Genomic DNA, 19,761 nt, shown 5'->3' with positions numbered 1-19,761 from the left:
ACACATGGGGGGAAATATATTTTTACATAAATTTCCCATTTTATCATCTCTGCAAGAGAGGCAAAAGAAAGAATTCTAGTTTGTAGAAGGGCCAAACAAGGCCCAAGGAGTTCAGTGATACGATCAGAGGCGCAGGGAAAGGACCTGGGTTTTGAGCCCATCACTCTGGGTTTCAACTCTGACTTCATCACTTTCTGGCCACATGACCACGGGCACATCACATGAGCGCTCCACGCTTTAGGTTCCTGGCCTGGAAAATGGAGTCCTTATGGGACTTTTATTCCTTTGGACACGTTTGCTGAAGGCCCACTGTGTGCTCAGCAACAAGTGTTCTGGGCCCTGGAGACAAATCAGTGACCAAAACAGACAGCAACTCTCTACCTTCAGGGGCTTACATCTCGGCACCTGAGATGAAAAACAGAAACAAGGACAGCAGTAAAATGCACAGCACTGATGCGGTGGTAAGAGTAGGGGGGAAGGCAGGGTGCGAAGAGGCAATGCCGGCTGCAGGCAGCTGCCACTCCAGGCTGGGGAGGGCCTCTTTTCCAAGGTGACATTTTGAGTAGACTCAAAGAAGACAAGAGCAAGAGTCACGCAGACACAACATAAGCATACAGCAGGCAGAAGACCCTCTTCCCCCCAAAACACCTTACTGCCATCATGTTGATTCCAACTCAAAGTGACCCCTACTGGGTTTCCAAGGTAGTAAATCTTTACAGATGTAGATTGCCCCATCTCCTTTCTGCAGAGTGGCTGGTCGGTTTGAACTGCCAACCTTCTGGTTAGCAGTCAATTGCCTTAGGCACTGTGCCACCAGAGCTCCTTAAGCAGGAGACTAACTAGTAAGGGCCAAGCCGTAAAGCAGGCCAGTGCCCCATGTTCCAAGAACAGCAAGGGGGCACTCTGTGGCCCAGAATAGCAGGGGCTGTTGGGAGAACGGCAGAGCCTTAGTTCAGAGAGGTGTCAGAAAAGGTGGGCGGTGGTGGCGAACACACTGAGAAAGCCTTACTGCGAGGACTCTGGTTTCACTGAGTGAAGCCAACAGAGCTGATGACAGAGTTGTTGTAGGTGTCGACAAAAGGAGAGGGGTCAAGGACCACTACCAGCGGCTGACATACGCAGCTGAAAGGACACGGCTGCCAGTTACTGAGAACGCAGGAAGAGCAGGTTTGAAGACAGGGGCAGGAGATGCCCGTTAGACAACCAGGTGGTGGCATGTGCAGAGACAGGTGGCTGCTGGAGCCTGGCATTTGGAGGAATGAACTGGCTGGAGTCCAGGACAGACACGACCCTTCAGAGGGATCCACATCCCCTGACTGGAGATCACCCGGGGAGTGTGGTGGCCCTGGCAGAGCCCGCTGAGCAGAGGGAGAATCCAGAGAACAGCTTTGTGGCCGAGGCTCAACGCTTAGTCACATGCAGAGCAATCACCTGCACACTCTCATCCCAGACACCTGGAGAGTGGCTTCAAAGTCAGCTTTTCTAAAAAGGCCTGAGGAGGAGGTAGCTGCTACTCAGACTACATTCTGAGCAGCAAGGGGTTAAAGAACGTGTTTCATGAAGAAGACTGGGAGAGCTCCACCAGGGGACTGGGAGTTTACCACTGAACCCAGCAACATGGAGACAGCAGTAGCCTCATGAAGAGACACTTCAGCGGAGTGGTAGGGGCCAGGGAGGGACATGACCGTGAGCCTTCTGTACGACGCAAAGGGCCCACTGGAGGCTGCTGAAAGGACTGAGCTGGTTCGGTGGGGAGGGAATGGACCGTGCAGCCAAAGGGCCAGCCAGTTACTGGACTCTGGGGGATGAATGAGGATCTGCCTTACAGGGCTGTGGAGGATGAAATGAGGTACTGTCCACATAGCACACAGAACCACGTCTGGCACACAGTAAGTGCTCCAAGCTGTAGCTACTCAACAGATCAGTGAATTCACTATTGTATACAGAACTCTCCAGAACACAGTACAAAGAAACACACAGACAACACACATACTAGTATGGGGCAGAGCTGAGAACAGAACATAATACTTGACTAGTAAAGATACTTAAAATGAGAGTGAAAAAGGGGCAAATGCAGCATGATTCCACATTTAGAAACAAAACAAAAAACCCACAACACCACACTACTGCATGCAGTATTAAAATGAACAATTCTTAAAGGACGCACAACAAATTACTAATGGTGGTAGTCTCTGGGTGGTAGATTAGTCATGTTTTGTATTTATGTTCTGACTTTTCTATAATGATCACTGCATGTATTTTCGCAACATTTTATTTTGAAATTAAGAAAAACAGCAGCCAAGGATCATGTAGATACCATTCATATTCTCACCATATCCAATCCAATGAACTTTTCACACATCTGTCTCCTGTTGTTATTCCAAAGTTCACACTTATAAAGGAGTTAAAAACAAAATTCACTGCCATCCAGTCGCTTCTGACTCATAGCGACCCCTCCTTGGGTTTCCGAGGAAGAATCACTACAGAAGTAGATTTCCCCATCTTCCTTCCGAGGAGTGGCTGGTGGGTTTGAACCACCAGCCTCCTGGTTAGCAGTCAAATGCCTCAGGTACTATGGCACCAGAGCTCCTTTTAAAGGAGTTATGAAAGTAAAATGTAAGTGTAGAGTCTTTTTTAGTGAAAGAAACAATTAGAATGTTACCAACAAGGCAAAAACCCTCCTCTCTACAGGCGGCCACATCCAGGCCTCTTGCTGCCATTTCTGCAGGCATGTACTGTGCGTGCCTTGGCAGGCCTTGCAATCTATATTTTCAGAGTGTTACATACATATTTGCCACTTAAAAGGAGTGAACTGTGTGTCAGCACAGAGCAGGAAAATACGTCGTGAGTGGAAAGCAAGATGCAGCACAAGCCCACGTAAATTATTTTGAAAATAAATTTTTTTTATGGTTGGGCTTTTTGTTTCCTCTGAGACATGCGCATCTCCCTCGCGTTACGGTTCACCTTATATGCCTGTCTACTGTTCGGCTGACAGTGGAGCCGTGGGGATGAGTTTAGCTCCAGGTGTCTAAGGGCCAGAGCGTCTCTATCCAACCAGAAAGCCTAGTCTTTTTTTTTTTTTTAATGATTTTGAGTTTTGTTCACATTTTTCTCCCAATCTAATCAGGGTCTTCTATTGTGATCCCTTTCAGAGTGGTTAGGAGGGGTAGCCGGGCACCAGCTAGGTCTGTGGTCTCAGGGTAGTGGAGGCTGGGGTTTGTATGACCCACGAGTCCTCTAGACTAATTTTTCCATCCCCCTTGATTTTCTTCACTCTACTTTGCTCTGGATGGGGAGAGACAAAGAGTTGCACCTTAGATGGTCACTCACTGGCTCTGAAGACCCCAGTCACTACTCACCACAGCAGGAATCTGAACAGTGGGGATGATGTTAGGCCAACTGATTTAGCTGTCCCCTGAGATGTGGTCCTAAGCCCCCAAGCCTAGTGACTCACTACCTCAGGGTGCTCTGTCATGGCTAACAAGATTCCATGGCTTTGCCCCTTGCTTGCTCTTCCATATACATAGACATATTTATAGCACATACAAATACCAAACTCACTGCTGTCAAGTCGGATCCGACTCACAGCGACCCCTCCTTGGGTGTCCGAGATGGTATCGCTGCGGAAGTAGATTGCCTAGTCTTCCTTCCGAAGAGTGGCTGGTGGGTTTGAACCGCTGGCCTTCTGGTTGGCAGTCAAATGCCTTAGGTGCTATGCCACTGGAGCTCCCCACATACAAATACATATGCAGAAATACCCTCTGCCAAACCTGTATACAGTTGGTAGTGTAGTTCTGTCCGCCTACCTGTACCTGTCCAGCTTTTCAGAGTGGTCGTTGCTTAGCTATGTGTGTGAAAGCATTCAACACTGCTGTGTCCTATTCCACCGTGTGTGCCCTGGGATTTTACCGATCTGGTCCTCTACTGATGGACCGTTACATTTCCAGTTCTTTATGTTTTCCTATAATAAATGTCCCAGTACCCCCTCTCTTGGAACACCAGCTCCTGTCCTTGTGGGTAGACGAGTCATTCTCCACTTCCCAAGGTGGGAGCTGCATCAGAGTGCTCCAGGAGTAAATCCCTGGTTCTAATCGAACACTTGACCTCGTCAGAATGTCAGCGTTTGTTGATCCTATTGTTGTTATGTGCCGTGGAGTCGGACCCAACTCATAGCGACCCCTCCTTGGGTTTCCGAGGCGGTATCACTATGCAAGTAGATTTGCTGATATTTCTCTGATGACCATCAGCACCATCCTTCCTAGGACAGTTTTTATCCACCAGAAAATCAAGAGACTGAACTAGCCAGGAAAAACGTCAGCTGCCCACCATCTGCTTCTATTCTATAGTCCACTGACGGTGACACATTTCAAAGTCCGAGTCATCATTCACCACATCATTCACCACTCTTTGACCAACCAGAAATACTGTTCTCAATCACTAACTTCATGCCCACCCTCCTCTCCTCAGTCCCCGTTTGACCCTCTATCTGTATTTTAACGGGGTACCCACCCTCTCCTCAGCCCCCGTTTGGCCCTGTATCTGTATTTTAAGGGGGTTCATTCATGAGTAAAGGAGGTACGCTTTTCATGATGAAAGGAAATAAATTCTGAGGATTTATCCCAAAATTCCTCTGAAGCAATCTATTTTCAGAACATAATACTTTTGTGACTGTTAGAGCAATATCTTTCTCTACAGTCCTCCTTAGTTTCACATTCAGTAAAATTCTCACAAAGCTAAATTAAAATTGATGCCATAAATATTACACTGAAATTGAAAAGTCCTATAAAGAAATGGTGTGATGGGTTCCGATGCCTGGAATTTCCTCAGTAGCAATATCCTTTTAAAACACTTTGGCCCGTCAGCTGAGGCAACGTCTGACTGCTTGGAGCCTCCTGTCGCTGTTTACCACTGCAATCGCTCTGCCCTCATCAGGTGCACCCCTGACTTCACTGTGCTAGGAAGAGACTGAACAAGCCAGGAGAAACATCAGCGGTCCACCGTCTGCTTCTATTCTATAACCCACTGATGGCGACACATTTCAGAGTCCTAGTAATCATCCACCACTTGCCTGTCAGTCTGTTGTACTGTGGTGGCTGACGTGTTGCTGTGGTACTGGAAGCAATGCCACTGGTATTTCAAATACCAGCAGGGTCACCCATGGTGAACAGCAGAGCTTCCAGACTAAGACAGACTGGGAAGAAGGACGGGGTCAGGTTGACTTTTGAAAAATAAAGTTGGCCACTGAAAACCTTATAAATAGCAGGGAAACACTGTCTGATATAGTGAGGGAAGATGAGCCCCTCAGGTTGGAAGGTAGTCAAAATACAACTAGGGAAGAGCTGCCTCCTCAAAGTACAGGTGACGTTAATGACGTGGATGGAGTAAAGCTTTTGGGACCATCATTTGTTGACAGGGCATGACTCAAAGTGGGAAGAAACAGCTGCAAACATCCATTAATAATCGGAACGTGGAATGTACAAAGTATGAAACTAGGAAGATTGGAAGTTCTCAAAAATGAAATGAAACCCTCAAAGACTGATATCTTGGGTACCAGTGGGCTGAAATGGTCTGGTGTCGGCCATTTTGAATTAGAGTCATATATGGTCTACTGTCCTAGGAGTGACGAAGAGAACGGCATCGGATTCATCGTCAAAAAGAACAGTTCACAATCTATCCTGAAGTACAATGCTGTCAGTGATAGGACAATATGGCAATATCCATATGCCTGTAAGGAAGGCCGGAGCTCCGGTGGCACAGTGCCTAAGGCATCTGACTGCTAACCAGACGGCTGGTGGTTCAAACCCACAAGCCACTCCTCAGAAGGAAGGTTGGGAAATCTATTTTCATAGTGATATTGCCTTGGAAACCCAAGGAGGAGTCGCTATGAGTTGGATCCAGCTCGACGGCAGTGAGTTTGGTTTGGTATAAGGAAGACTAGTTAACGCAAGTATTGTTGTTATTTTAGTAGTAGCCATGAGCTTAACCAACTGCATGCACCACTCAAGGACTCTGCTACCAAAAGCGAACCCACTGTCATCAAGTTGATTCCAACTCATAACGCCCCTGCAGTAGAGAGCAGAATTGCTCCACAGGGTTTCCAAGGCTGTCAATCTATGGAAGCAAAGACCAAACCAAACCCACTGCCTTGGAGTCCATTCCAATTCATAGTGCCCCTAGGACAACAGAGTAGAACTGCCCATAGGGTTTCCAACACTGTCAATTTTTATGGAAGCAGATGGCCTCATCTTTCTCCTGCAGGGCAGCTGTTGGGTTCATACCACTGACTTCCGGTTAGCACCTGAATGCTTTAACCAATGTACCACCAGAGCTGGGACTCTGCTAGAAGGCTTAAAATGACATTTAAAACTTTTTCCGCTATCACAGTCTAAGATAAACATGGTGGGTGATCCATGTTCCCAGACAGGCATCCTCCCTACAGGGCAAGCTCCCTACCAACGGAAGCAGCATCTTGGAGCAGACGCACTGACTGAGGGTCTGCGCTGTGGATCGCACACCGTCATGACGGGAAGCACAGCCCCTTTGCTGACAGAGCTCCTCAGCTCCTCCAGCTGACGGGGTGTCTCTCCCGCCACCGCCTACTGTGATCAACTCTGCACTCATCGCCCCTCTGACACAGCTGTTTCTAGAAACAAACAGTACCATTCACTGCTACCTGTGTCTATGCAAAAGCCTCTTCCCTTTTATCACTGTTCACCGTCCCTTTCCCTGATGTTCTTCAGCTTTGAGATGACAAGGCTCTGGCTGCTTTTTCTTCTAGGAGGTAAGCTTCTGCTTGATATGCAGGCTTTCTCATTTAACAGACAGGTACTGAGGCTGATCACTGGCCAGCCTCCCCTCTAGGCACTGGAGATACGAGAGTGAAAAGCCCTCACATGGTGGATGTTCTTGGGGGTGATGGACAATGAACAGACACGTCACCTGGAAGTGGGCATTATGGGGAAGAACAAGCATAAGAGATACAGAGGGGGTCAAGGTGGGGTGGGCCCATGTTAATCACATAAGGTGATCAGAGAAAGCTTTTCTTAAGAGTAACATTTTAAAGAGCCATAAGGCAGAAGCCTTGTGGATATTTATGGCGTAAGTGTCCCAAAGAAGTGGCAAGCCTAAGGCCCTAAAGAGGACCCACCAGGCCTGCTGAGGAAACAGCAGAGACCAGACGGACCGGAGCAGAACAGCTTCCTTCTAGGCGTTGCTGTTTTTGCCAGAGTTTACTCTTCACAAGATTTTAATAGAATCTTCCAGATTCAGATGCTAACTTATCTGGAGAATCGAGGTTGTCTGAAGTCTAGTGAGTCAGTGCAAACGTTTGGAATGAGTCCATGATTTGCTAAAATAAGTAAGCTGGCCGACTGCAGGCTTGTAAAGCATCTCAAATACAGACCTATCACTTCGTCTGGGAACACAGAGAAATGAAGGGTTTCCAGTCCTGCTTCAACACCTACGCGCTGAACTGCTGGGCCTGGGTCGGGGTGTTTGGTGTTCGTGTGTCTGCATTAGCTCATGCTTCTAGTCTAACTTCAGCACACCAGTGTGGCAGCACACCAGTGTGGCATGCTGGTTACAGGAACGGCCCCTGGACTGCAGCCAGCAATCCTGAGGGTAACACCTGTGCTGCACTTACTAAAGGCAGCCTAACTGAGGCACTTAAGAAGCCTCATTTCACTTATGTGCAGAAAGAAGATAAAAACACCTACGTCACAACATTGTGACAATTAAATGACATAAGAAATTCCATGGGAAAGTAATTTGTATACTCCAAAATGTTACATTCACTCACAATTCATATTTTTAACTACTCCAAGCACTTTCAAATTAATGTGTTACTCAGATTCACTGAGGTTTCTCATCTAAGCACTTTCAAAACATGTTTCCCTTTCATCTACTTACTCATTTGCATGGAGAGTCACACACAGAGGTCAGTCTTCTAAGTCAGCCCCCCTCTCAGCCCGTGGTAAGTCTTCTAAACTAATTATCTTTTAGTAACAGATATTCAACAGATACGAACAACTTGATCTGAAATCCTCAAAAAGGATCAAAATGCAAATTTTCACCTACTTTTCTTAACTGACCATTCTGCAATAAAGTGGCTCAAAGGGTGACTATGTAGCAAACGTTCTGTGTGTGCCAACAACCACTGGTGCTGTTGGTGTTGTTTTTGCCTTCTGAAGCTTTACTGCTTTGTTAAATCATTACATGCAAGACATCAATTTCTGGTCACACACTTACTAACAAATACGTGATGCATGTTTTGAAGACAGCACTAGCAGAAGACAACTTTAATTCTCAATGTCACATGGGTAGTCACTAAAAGTGCCCATATGTTGCCGGACAGCTCAGTTTGAAATGTTATCCAAGAGAATAGTCCAGAAGTAACTGAGAGGAGACAAACAGAATGGAACTTACTCCATGCCCTGTGCAGTCTGCCGTGCAATGTCGATGAGCTTGATCATCTCAAACTTGGTCTCGATGATGTGGAGATGGTGATACAGGCTGGAGCCCTCACACCACTGGGTAACAATAGCCAGCTGGGGCTTTGTTGAGTAGCCCATGAAGAGGAGGATATTCACGTGTCGTGTTTTCCTGTAAAACAAGACACGACAGCAAATAAAAAAGCTCACAAAATCCAGCAACTTCTTTTTAAAGAGAGGGCAAAGGGAGCCTATCTATGAGGAAGATGTTTCAGAAAAATATTAAAAAAAAAAAAAAAAAAGAAAGAAAAGCAACAAAAGCACAAATTTAGAAGAGACTTCAGAAACTGTCCAGTCGAACCTCTCACTCTGCTGAGACACAGGTTTCCCACACACCTGACAAAGAGGCCCTTGGAAGGTGCTTAGATACCTTCCATAATGGGAAGTTCACTACCAAGAGGGCAGCCCCGTGCTCAGTGGCTCCATTAACTAGAACGGTGTCTTGGGTGGAGGCAAAATCACTTTCGCACACCTTTCACCACTGGCTTCCCATCTGCTAACCCAGCCCTAACCCTAACCCGACCTTTCACCACTGCCTTCCCGTCCTGATAACCCGACCTTTCACCACCACCTTCCCGTCCTGCCTAGCCCGGCCCTAACCCTAACCTGAACTTTTACCACCTGCTTCCCTGTCCCACCTAACCCAACCCTAAAACCAAAAAACCAAACCAAACTCACTGCCATCAAGTTGATTCCAACTCATAGTAACCCCCTCTGGGTTTCTGAGGTAGTCAGTCTTAATGGAAGTAGACTGCCCATTCTTCCTTCTGCAAAGTGGCTGGTATGTTTGAACCCCCAACTTTCTGGTTAGCAGTCAAATGCCTTAGGCACTGTGCCACCAGAGTGCCTTATTCCATCCCTAATCCTAACCCTAACCCACTTGAACATAACAGCCTTTTTTTTTTCCTTTTTAATTTTTTTTTGTTGTTGAATATATATACAGTAGAACATACAACATCCAACCATTTCTACATGTACATATCAGCGACACTGATGATGTCCTCCTCTGCTCAGCTATGCCTCCTGCATTAACACACACTCACTGCTCCCTAAGGTTCGACTCATCATGAGCAGCTCTTGTCCATGTGATCCCAGATCCACAGTTCTTAACAAGAGCACAGTGCTCAAGCCAGACATTCCTCACTAATTAAGCAAAAGAAGACTTCAGGGGATATTTTGGGTTTAGGTTGAAAGACTATTTCAGTGCACTCCTGTGTGTGGGATTGTGGGGTGGTGGTGGTCACCTAGCTTTAGTGGCTGCAGAAAGTCTGGATTCCATGGGGATGTGAAAATCTGCCTAACACTCTGTTCTGGACTGTGTGTCCTCAGTCAGCCAGTTTCCTTCCCTCTCAGTCATGGTTCTAGAATTATCCCCTTCAAGGTGGCCCTTCCCTGACATAGTCTAGTTTATTTCTCAATCCCAGGGCCCAGGCCTCAATAAATCTCTCAATGTCTCCAGTACACTTTTGAGTATTACAATTTTGAGAGGATTACTCCCACAGAAGGCACTATGGTTTCTTATGGCCAGGATACTACATTTCTATTCATTCAGTTCAAGATTACACCCATCAAGCAGTTACTGGAAGAGCGGGACTAAGACACACTATGCTCAGAGAAGCTCCGTTTCCAGGTACTTCTCCACTGAGTCGCTCTGTGAGGCTAAGAGGCCGCCCTGGACAACCACGGCAGCGACACTGCTGTCTTTCTCTGAAACACACTTGTTTGTACACTCACCTGAGTACCCCTACTTCATTCTTGAAGGCCTGTAACTGCTGAGGTGTGGGGGCTGTCACGTTCAACATCTTCACTGCCACATCACCTGAAAGGCAATTGTCATTTCAACTGTCACTCCAACAATTTTTTAAAATTTAAAAATATGACAAATTCTTGGGTATTTAAAAAAAAAACTTACAATAGCCCTACATCCATACTACTATGAAACTGCAAATAAATTATACCTTTAACTCTCTCAAATGCATTAGTTTTCTATGAATTTAAAACTCAACCACGGTGACAGTCCTATATAAGTATTTCAAAACATCAACCCAAAAACCCGCCAACCTTGTTCCTGGTAATGCAGTTGAACCAGTTAAGGACTTTGGTTATTTAACATTAAATCTGATGCCTTTATTAAGTGGAGGTTGAAACTACAGACGACAGACCCAGCAGTGTCTGGTTTTAAATAAAAACTGCAAAACTTCTTTATCAGAACAGTTCACACATCTTTAACTCCATGGATCACTCAGGGTACTTTTGTTTAGGAGAATGACTGAAGTTATAACTAGGATTTTAATGAAACCTGCCAGTGGGTGTGTGCACTGGCATAGCCACTTTCAACAGTTGGCGGCAGTATCCACCAACAGCGAACATGTGCATCTCCCATGGCCTCACATTTCTCCCCTAGGCACATCCTCCCCAGAACGGACACACAGGTTCCCCAAAGGACACATACAAGAACACTCATGGCAGCACCATTCGTGGCAGCCCCAAACCGGAAGGACGCATACAAGAATCCTCGTGGCAGGACTGTTCATGGCAGCCCCAAACCGGACACTTTCCAGAAGCCTCTCACAGAGCAGGGTAGAACAAGCAACCACGTACCGGCGTTCCATGGCACGTGACAGTCCTGAGGGTGAAGCCCCGACACACACACACAACCCAGATGCTGCTGGCCGACATGGTTGAGTGAGAGAGGCCAGCCACGACGAGTGGGTTGTGCCTGACCCCAGCTGGGCGGGGACAGCGGTTATGGGGGACAGGGATGGAAGAGGGCACAAGGGGCCTCTACAACGCTGGTGACGCAGTCCATCAGTCCAGGCTGCACCCTGCATGAGACTTTGGCTATGTGGATGCTCATGATGTATATGCTTTTCTGTACGCTTATTACTACACTTCAAGAAAAAGTGCAATGAACCAATCCATTACTGCTGATTATCAGAGTAACACAATGCTCACTACAAAAACTGAAAAGCTTGCCTTAGCCATGTCACTCATCACTGTTAACACCATCATGTACATCCCTGTAGGCTCTTATATGGAAGCAATGTGAATATTTATGAACACAAATACAATGAGAACCAGAGAAGAACTGTACTCAACTACGCAGTCACTTTATCATGTGATACTCTGTGCAGCACTATAACACGGGATGTTGTACAAGCTGCTTTATAAAGCTTAAACTACAACAGACACCTTCCATTTCACTAAGTAGAGACCTACTCACCACTGTAACACCTCTACAATAAGCATATCCGAAGGCATCAATTCCTCTACTTGTCTAGAAATGGGTACTAAGTTTACCCATTTTTATTATTTTGAACTCTATGATCAATTTACTTGCATACACATCTGTTTGCTGCTGTCCGATTACGTCTTCATGACCAAGTCCTGCAGATGGAACTGCTAGTTTGGCAGTTCTGGACAAATAGCACTTCAGAAAGCATCATTATGATCACCAGCAGGATTACCATCATCACTGCCCGGTTTTGACAATCTTTGAGAGACACCAACGTCTATTTTCACACCTGCTCTCGCTGGGTAACTCGTGTGGCTTGGGACTGCTTATGCACTTGCTGGCCACTGGGATCTCTTCCTCTGATAAGTATACATTTCAAAGGTTTACTCATGGTTTACAACACAAATACAATTCTTAGCAAGAAGGCCTTTAAAAGAAAGAGTAGTCACTTGGGCCTCCTGTGGCTGAGGCTCCTCCTCTCTACATCGATCAATGCGCCCTGGCGGACGTCAGCATGTTACGGACCCACCACGGTCAGGGTGTCACATACATACCATGCCACTTGCCCTTGTAGACGGTTCCAAACGATCCGGAGCCGATTCTCTGTCCAATGGTGATCTGCCCGTCGGGAATCTCCCAATCGTCACTTGAATCTCGCCTGCCAAGGGTTTTCTTGATAAAAACGGTGCAAAAGTCAAACCAAGTCAAACAAAAAAGGAAGCCCTTACCTTTCATAAAAAGTGTCTCCCTTATGACTAAAAGGGATACAAGTTCAGAAGAGAACCAGATCTCTTTTAAAAAAAAAACACCCTCTTGAGGAGTAATAGTTAAAAGCACGAGTCTGAAAATACAAAAAATTTAAATTTAAGACCTAAGTCAATATTAGGACAGACACAATTTACTAAAAAATGGAAATTGTTTACTGGGTATAAGCAGAAACATATATGACTAAGATCAGTGAAATAAATTAGCTCTGGATCACATGGAGACCATGTGGGCAAGGTAAGCAGCATGTATTTATAATGAAGTTTAAACCAAAAGACCCCAAATTTAAATCACCATCTTCTGGTAACTGCTGATAACTTGTCTAATTATGCTCTCTCTTGATCAATGTGAAATTTCCGTATCTATCTTATCTGATCCATTCTCAAGAAAAAAATGACCAACATATACAGTCACTTGGCAGCCCCCTAGCCAACATACACTGCTGCTAAACTGCTTAGTTTTTAAATACAGATTCCTTTTGCAGCATGAAGTTCCATTTTTAATAGGTAAGCATGTCCTTGTGCAGGTATCTGCATCTTAGACCAGCCCTTTGGGACACACTGGCTTAAATACTGTTCCTGACACCGACTCACCCATGTTTTCCTTATTTGAGAAGCTGAATGCTATTCTACTCTTCTCAAAGTACCCTGTCCTCCATTAAATTAGAGAAGAGATAAAATATCAGGGTTGTGGGAACATGCTTTAAGCAAAAAACCATCAGCTCTTAAAGTTCTTTGATTATGGGAATTCCGTGCCACATGTGGACACGTCAACATACTTAAAAGTCCAGCACAGACCTGCCCTCTGGCTAGGGCTCCCATAAAGAACAAACTTGGAGACCAGTGGTCAGCACACATCTTACCATGCGATTCCTATCTTCGGAGGAGGACGAGGACTTCCTCTCACGCTGTGGCCCAGGGGATTTCTGTAAGGCTTTCACGTTAGTGAGGGAGCCAGGCAGTGATGCAGGGGGCGTGGCCGACAAGCCTGCGGTCGATCCTAAGTTAGTGGAAGGACAAGAGTACCCATTAAGGGAGGCTCAGCCATGTTCACTGATCTGGGGCAGGAACAGGGAGATTTACAAAAATGCAGTGGCATGTTCCATACAGACTTTTCAAAGGACAGGCCAAAAGGGGCCTCATTTGGAGATTACTACTGTAATTTGTTTTAGTTTTCTGGCAAATTCAGGACCAAAACATCGGATTACAGATATATACTTTGTTCACTGGCCCAGAGTCTAGAAGAGCAACAATTTCTTCAACGTAAGGGACAAACACTAAGAACACCTCCCAGATGGAGTCTGGCCCTGCTGCCCATGACCCGAGGCCAAGTCATCTTGTGCCGGGCCTGGGTCATGGTCAGCGTTACAAAGCCTTAGTTCTGGGCCAAGCTTCATCATCTTGGATGGACTCAGTTCAGCCATATTGCTCAGTACCCACAGCTTCCACTCCATTCTGTGGTTTCCAAGACAGCTGAGGGAACACTCCGACTCTCAAGCCTCACTGCTACATTCAGAACAACTAGCAAAGTTAGTGAACAGAACTCTGACAAAACGTATACCAAGACATCTGTCCCAACTGTGATTTCAATTTTTTTTACAAATTAACGAAATCACCAATTGAAATATCGCAAGATGAAACGGGAGGGTGAAATCATACCACCTCTTCCCTCATCCTAGAGCACAAATGAAGGTATGGGTAACTCAGGTTTTCCTGAGGTATGCTAGACACCCAAACATACACCAAAAGTCTTTTTCACATCTCCTTACTGTTGACATAGGACAAAATAAACCTGTCCCACCTCAGGAGGAAAATGGATACTGCTGACATCACAAAATCTCCCAAAAAGCCAAAAGCCCAGTAAAATCTCATGTAATAGTGATTTCCATCATAATGAGTATTAACAGTCAAAGTTTTCACCTAAAATAATGGCAGGATTCAGATGGAAGATCCCTCCCCTTATTTATTCCCACCCACTGAATTGAGAGTTATCGAGACCAAGACATAAGTAATACGATAAAAACCAAGATGGCGCTCTGAGCTCAGCCCTCCTTGCTGTGCAGCTGGTGATGGACGGCACACAGAAGCTGTGGTGAGGATGTGGGAAGCACATTCAAGGCACCCCAGCCAGGCTAAGTCAGGGGTCAGCACTGCACACTCACACTGCACACACACGCCGTGAGGGTGAGGCACAAACAGCGTCGTGGTTTCTATCTAGTTGGCTTGGGTGAAAACAAGAAAGAAGAGCCCAACTACCTCGGAACACTGGGCCAGGCTCAAAATCAAACACTACTGCACTGGGGACAGAATGGAGGAGGGGACTGGGAGTCCGGGATTGGCATTTCCGAAGACAGCGTGCCAGCTGGTTCAAAGGGGCTGTTAGAAGAGAAAGAGAGGGGCAGGCAAACACAGAGGACAGACACACAGAAGAAATGAAAGAAATCATGGGGGTGAATATGCTGACTTGAAGCTGCTTCACAAAGTAATCCTGGATGCCTAAAATATCTGATTCTTTTCATAAAATCCCAGTGACTTTTAAAATGTGACTTACGGAAAGGGCAAGAAATGCCCCTTCATTTTATGTATGCAGCAGGCAGTTACTAGGCTAACTTCGTGATGCTAACAGAATGGTCACATTCAAATGCTGGACGTACTGGGCCAAGTTATCACAAGCCATAGCTGTTGACACATATGGAAGGCACGGTGGCAACATTAACTGGCAGGTCCACGGACTAACACAAAAACAACCACGACGACTTGGATGGCTGTGCGCCCACATGCAGTGCATACAGCACACATGGCAGGTGTCGTCCCAGAGCTCCATACGTGGTACAAAAAACACAACACAGGATGGGCTGTGCAACGTGTTCAGTATAAAACAATGTGGTTCTAGGCTCAGAGAGTCTCAAGATAAAGCAGGTCCCAGTGAAGAGACCCCTGGTGGGGGGGAGACCAGCAGTCATGCCAGGCCTTCCCTCCTCTGAGACACCTGGAAGGGTGAGCACAGGGGACCTCCAGGAAGACAGCTTCAAGACTCTCTCCAACCCCATCTCTTGGAAAACAACATCAGGACACATTCTTATAAAAAGCCTCTCTGGGGCGCAGTGTGCATGCCCCTGGTTCTCCCAATGCCAGAGGGAGGGCCCGAAGGGCACTCTGCGGGGATCTCTGCTCAGCTGCTCACTCGCTTCCTTTTTTCCTGGACTAGTAAGAGGAAGGGGATTCCATCAGGGTCCCCTCTGCACACTGTGCAGTGCACACTCTTCCAGAAGCTCAAGGGAAGGGGTCAGCACTATCTGACCAACTGAGAAGGCAAGACAGGCAACTGGACTTCAAGGGAACTTCCCTTGCTGCATGATCTGGGAGAGTCAGCTTTACCTGATTCTATGCTCAGTCTGGAAATATTAGAGGAAGCTCCCAAAGGACATGTAACCCCTTGCCTTTGAAGGTGGCTGGGAACTAATAAAGTGTGGTGGACAATGAAGGCCCTGCCCTTGGTCCAGTATTCTTAAACTGCAGAGTGTACACTTAAGACTCCAATTTACGTCCCCTCATCTTTGCTACTCATGTCATGAGTTAGTGCAAACTTTATTAGCAATAAATGATAAATATTAACAACTTTCAGTTTCTCTACACATTTCTCTCTGTGTCTGTGTTTTGTGAAAAAAGCAAGTATCAAAGGAACAAGCAGCGAAGCGATTGCATTTTCCCCGAGTTTCTGTGTTTGTTTCTTTCAAAAATGGAAATCGCCACTTACCTCCATCACCACGAAACCCTTGGTCTCTAATCAAGTCCTACAAATAAACAGTAATGCACATTTATTCAAAGCATACGGTAAGGAAGCAATAAGCAGTGACATCCCCACTAAGAAAAGGCTAATTCAGTCATTAACAGGAGGCTAACTCAGAATAAAATGTGTCTTACGATGATTTACAAAATTGAAAGGACATGAAATTAGCTCATAAACATAATAAAACCCAAACCTGGAAACTCTTGCACTCTGACCCTGTGCTGAAGGGGTTGTTCATTCTGATCACAGGCTGTAATTCACTCAGGTCATCCCTAACTAATGGCTGCACCCACCCCTTACAAGGCATTCTATGGGCACAGACTAAGACGTCCATACCCCTGGATCCTTAATTCCGAGAGGAAAAGTGACATGCTCAAAGGTGTTGTGGGTAGCGCTGGACATGACATGAAAGTGTAGAAAGAGTGTCTCCATCTTAGAGGCATAGGCTAAGGAAGTACGGTGCCTCCATTGCATGAAGTGGTATTCAGCTACTAAAAATGGTTAGGTTAGGTCGCTTCAACCATGAAATATATTTACAATGTAATAAAAAAACAAAAAATTAAATATACACTGTTACAATACAAATATATGGCTGCATTAAGACACACTAGAAGGGGAAAAGTCCATTTAACTAAAATGTGAGGGATCAAAAGGCCCAAAGGCCTCTCCCCATGCTCTTTACAAACGGCTGAAACAAAGACAGAGAAAATTCTCTCCAGCTTTCTTCCTATCACACTCCAAGTTCTACACAGAGCGTTCAGTATTTTCTGCACAATGAACACTCACTGCCCTTACGATCTAATTGTAGGTAAGATGCATACACAGTTAAAGCTGAAATGAGAACAAGAGCTTAAAAAACTAAGAAAGGACACCAAGGTGCTGCTCTGTCAACTGCCAGACATGTGGCAGGAGCTTCACAAGCTCAAAGGATGGATGAACACATGGCTCCAGGGCGTGGCCATCGAGAGTGCCTGCCGATGGGCCGTGACCTGTAGCGGCAGGATGGAAAGACGTGCAGAAAGGGAAAGCAGAGGGTCTTCCAGACAGAAAGCAGGAAAAAAGGCACAGCTGTCACACCACACTGCAGTCCCTACAACCATACACCACACCGCCGCCCCTACAACCACACACCACACTGCAGCCCCTACAACCACACACCACACTGCCGCCCCTACAACCACACACCACACTGCTGCCCCTATAACCACACACCACACTGCAGCCCCTACAACCACACACCACACTGCCGTCCCTACAACCACACACTACACTGCAGCCCCTACAACCACACACCACACTGCAGCCCCTGTGTCCATTCCTTCATGGACTTCTGCCCCCTGAGCTGTCTCCCTGTGCATAAGCAGCCCTTCTTTCTCCCATGATTGTTCTCTCCAAGGAGGGTATCTACCTCAGGTAAATAAATGTTCAACTCACATACCTGTCTATTGTTGGCTGGAAGCCACAGGCATGGTTTCAATTCCAGACCTGAAGGGCAGCCAGGGGCCATAGTCTCAGTGGTTCCACCAGGCTCTATCGGACCAGCAAACCTGGTCTCCGCCCCCCCGTTTTTTTTCTCCAAATGATTTTGAGTTTTGTTCCACATTGTTCTCCCTCTCTATCCAGGATCTCCTACACAGATCCCCTTCCAAGTAGTTAACACTGGTAGCCAGGCACCATCTAGCTCTTCTGGTCTCACAGTCGTATAGGCTGAAGATTGGATGGCATACCAGTTGCTAGGAATAATTATTCCCATGATTTTTTGGTTTTCTTCATTCTTTTTTGCTCTGGACAAGGAGAGACCCATTGTTGCATCTAGATGGCAGCTTGCAAGCTTTTAAGACCTAGTCGCTACTCACCAAAGTAGGAGGTGGAACAATGTTTTGTGTAGTATGTTGTTTTGTGTAGTATGTTATGCCAATTGGGCTTGATGTCCCCTGCGACTATGGTCCCGAGCCCACAGGTTCAACTACTCGGTCCCTCTGGGTAGCTGGCTGTGACCAAGCAGTGACTACTACTTTGCCTCTTGTCAACTCTACTATACACCTGGGAATTCAGATCATACACATAAACTTACAGGACCACTGTCTGCCAACCCTATACATGTTCTTGGGTACACTCCCCGCTTCATAGACGTACAAGGCTAGAAATCTTGATGGAAGCAGACTGCCTCATTTTTCTTCCACAGAGTGGCTGGTGGGTTAGAACCACCACCTTCTGGTTAGCAGCCAAATACCTTAACCATTGGGCCACGAGAGCTCCTTCCAACAACCACATGCGAACCAAATTCTGCTTCCTGGTTTCATAACAACAGTCTGCTAGCGCCACTATACACTTGCACATTTCAGCCTCCAATGTGTCTGTCCTTCCAGCTCCCTGCCCACCTTTCCCTGACTTGTCCCGGAGTAACTAAGATCTTCGAGTATTCCCACCCCGATGTCATAGATGTTCCCCGTCTCCTGCAGTTCCCCCTCTTATGTTCACCCCTTCCCTTAGCATGACTGAGAAAACAGAAGCCGGCCAAGACTTGTCTGCCCTGCTTCTCCCTCTACCGACACTTGCACAGAACAACGTGGTAGGATTTTTGAATTCTTACCATGTGCCAGGCAAGCACTCTCCAAGGTGGGCACTAGTGCCCTCAGGGTTAAGGAACCTGCCCAAGGCCATGGGCCCTGTGATGCCCAGTGGCTACCTCTGTCCAGCTTTAATCCCTTCCAGTCCCTGCTAAGTCCAAGGAATGTGAGCACATCAATTCCTCCCCCTCTTGCTGTCCCCAGTCTCTGCCTTCTTCATTCTCTTTCTTCGCTGGCTTCTTCTCAAGTTACTTTTACATACTTTAGTATGCTAAAGGCTCTCATGTTAAAAATGATCCTCCCTCAACTCTGCCTCAAACGACGGCCCACGGCCCATTCACCATCCCTCCGCAGCCAAGCTTCTCAAAACCGACACCAGGCCTCGTTTCTTCCCCTGCCCTGCTCTCTTCCCCTAGCCCTCTGAACAGTTCTCAGGGCTGTCAGAGTTATGTTTTAGTTGCCAGATGCAACAGTCCCCTTCAGTCCTCATCTCATGTGAGTCTGAATGGCAAGTGACATCTACGACTTCACCTCCTCAAAGCCTGCTTCCTTCTTGGCTTCTGTAGCCTCTTTCTGTCACTTGGAGCTGGACGTGGTCAGGGGGCCCATGGAGGAGACAGAGAACCGTCTGCCCGGGCCTCCAGTGTCCATGGTCCACCTTATCAATGGACATAGACCCTCAGAGGGACATCGTTCCTGCCACAGCTCAGCTGACGCATGGTGTGGCTCACTCTTCAATCCCCATCTCTACCTTTGGCCCCTCAGGTCTGCGTGGCTGCTGCCGCTGGGCGTCTCCACCCGAGAAAGTGCTCCACAGGCAGCTCGCAGTCGACATGGCCAAGAAAAGGGTTCACTGTAGTTCCCACGCTCTGCTCTTCCTGTGACGTCTGCTACCTGAATGAACCTGGGCACC

General features: G+C 46.7%; 1 protein-coding gene across 1 annotated transcript in view; it reads right to left on the bottom strand.

Annotated features, from left to right (window-relative positions):
- Positions 1-19,761, bottom strand: part of BRAF (B-Raf proto-oncogene, serine/threonine kinase) — a 170,127-nt gene that overhangs the window by 28,082 nt on the left and 122,284 nt on the right. Inside the window, exons 9-14 of the mRNA XM_042782526.1 lie at positions 16,246-16,282; positions 14,745-14,864; positions 13,352-13,488; positions 12,279-12,396; positions 10,224-10,308; positions 8,425-8,601 (exon numbers count right to left, since the gene is read on the bottom strand). Of these exons, the coding sequence (XP_042638460.1) occupies positions 8,425-8,601; positions 10,224-10,308; positions 12,279-12,396; positions 13,352-13,488; positions 14,745-14,864; positions 16,246-16,282 (674 nt within the window). The remainder of the gene's footprint in view (positions 1-8,424; positions 8,602-10,223; positions 10,309-12,278; positions 12,397-13,351; positions 13,489-14,744; positions 14,865-16,245; positions 16,283-19,761) is intronic.

The sequence above is a fragment of the Orycteropus afer genome, unplaced genomic scaffold (genome assembly GCF_000298275.1).
Source record: "Orycteropus afer afer isolate SDZICR_OR568_19922 unplaced genomic scaffold, OryAfe1.0 scaffold00358, whole genome shotgun sequence".
Classification (NCBI taxonomy): Eukaryota; Metazoa; Chordata; class Mammalia; order Tubulidentata; family Orycteropodidae; genus Orycteropus; species Orycteropus afer.
This window is presented reverse-complemented; position numbering and strand designations above follow the sequence as displayed.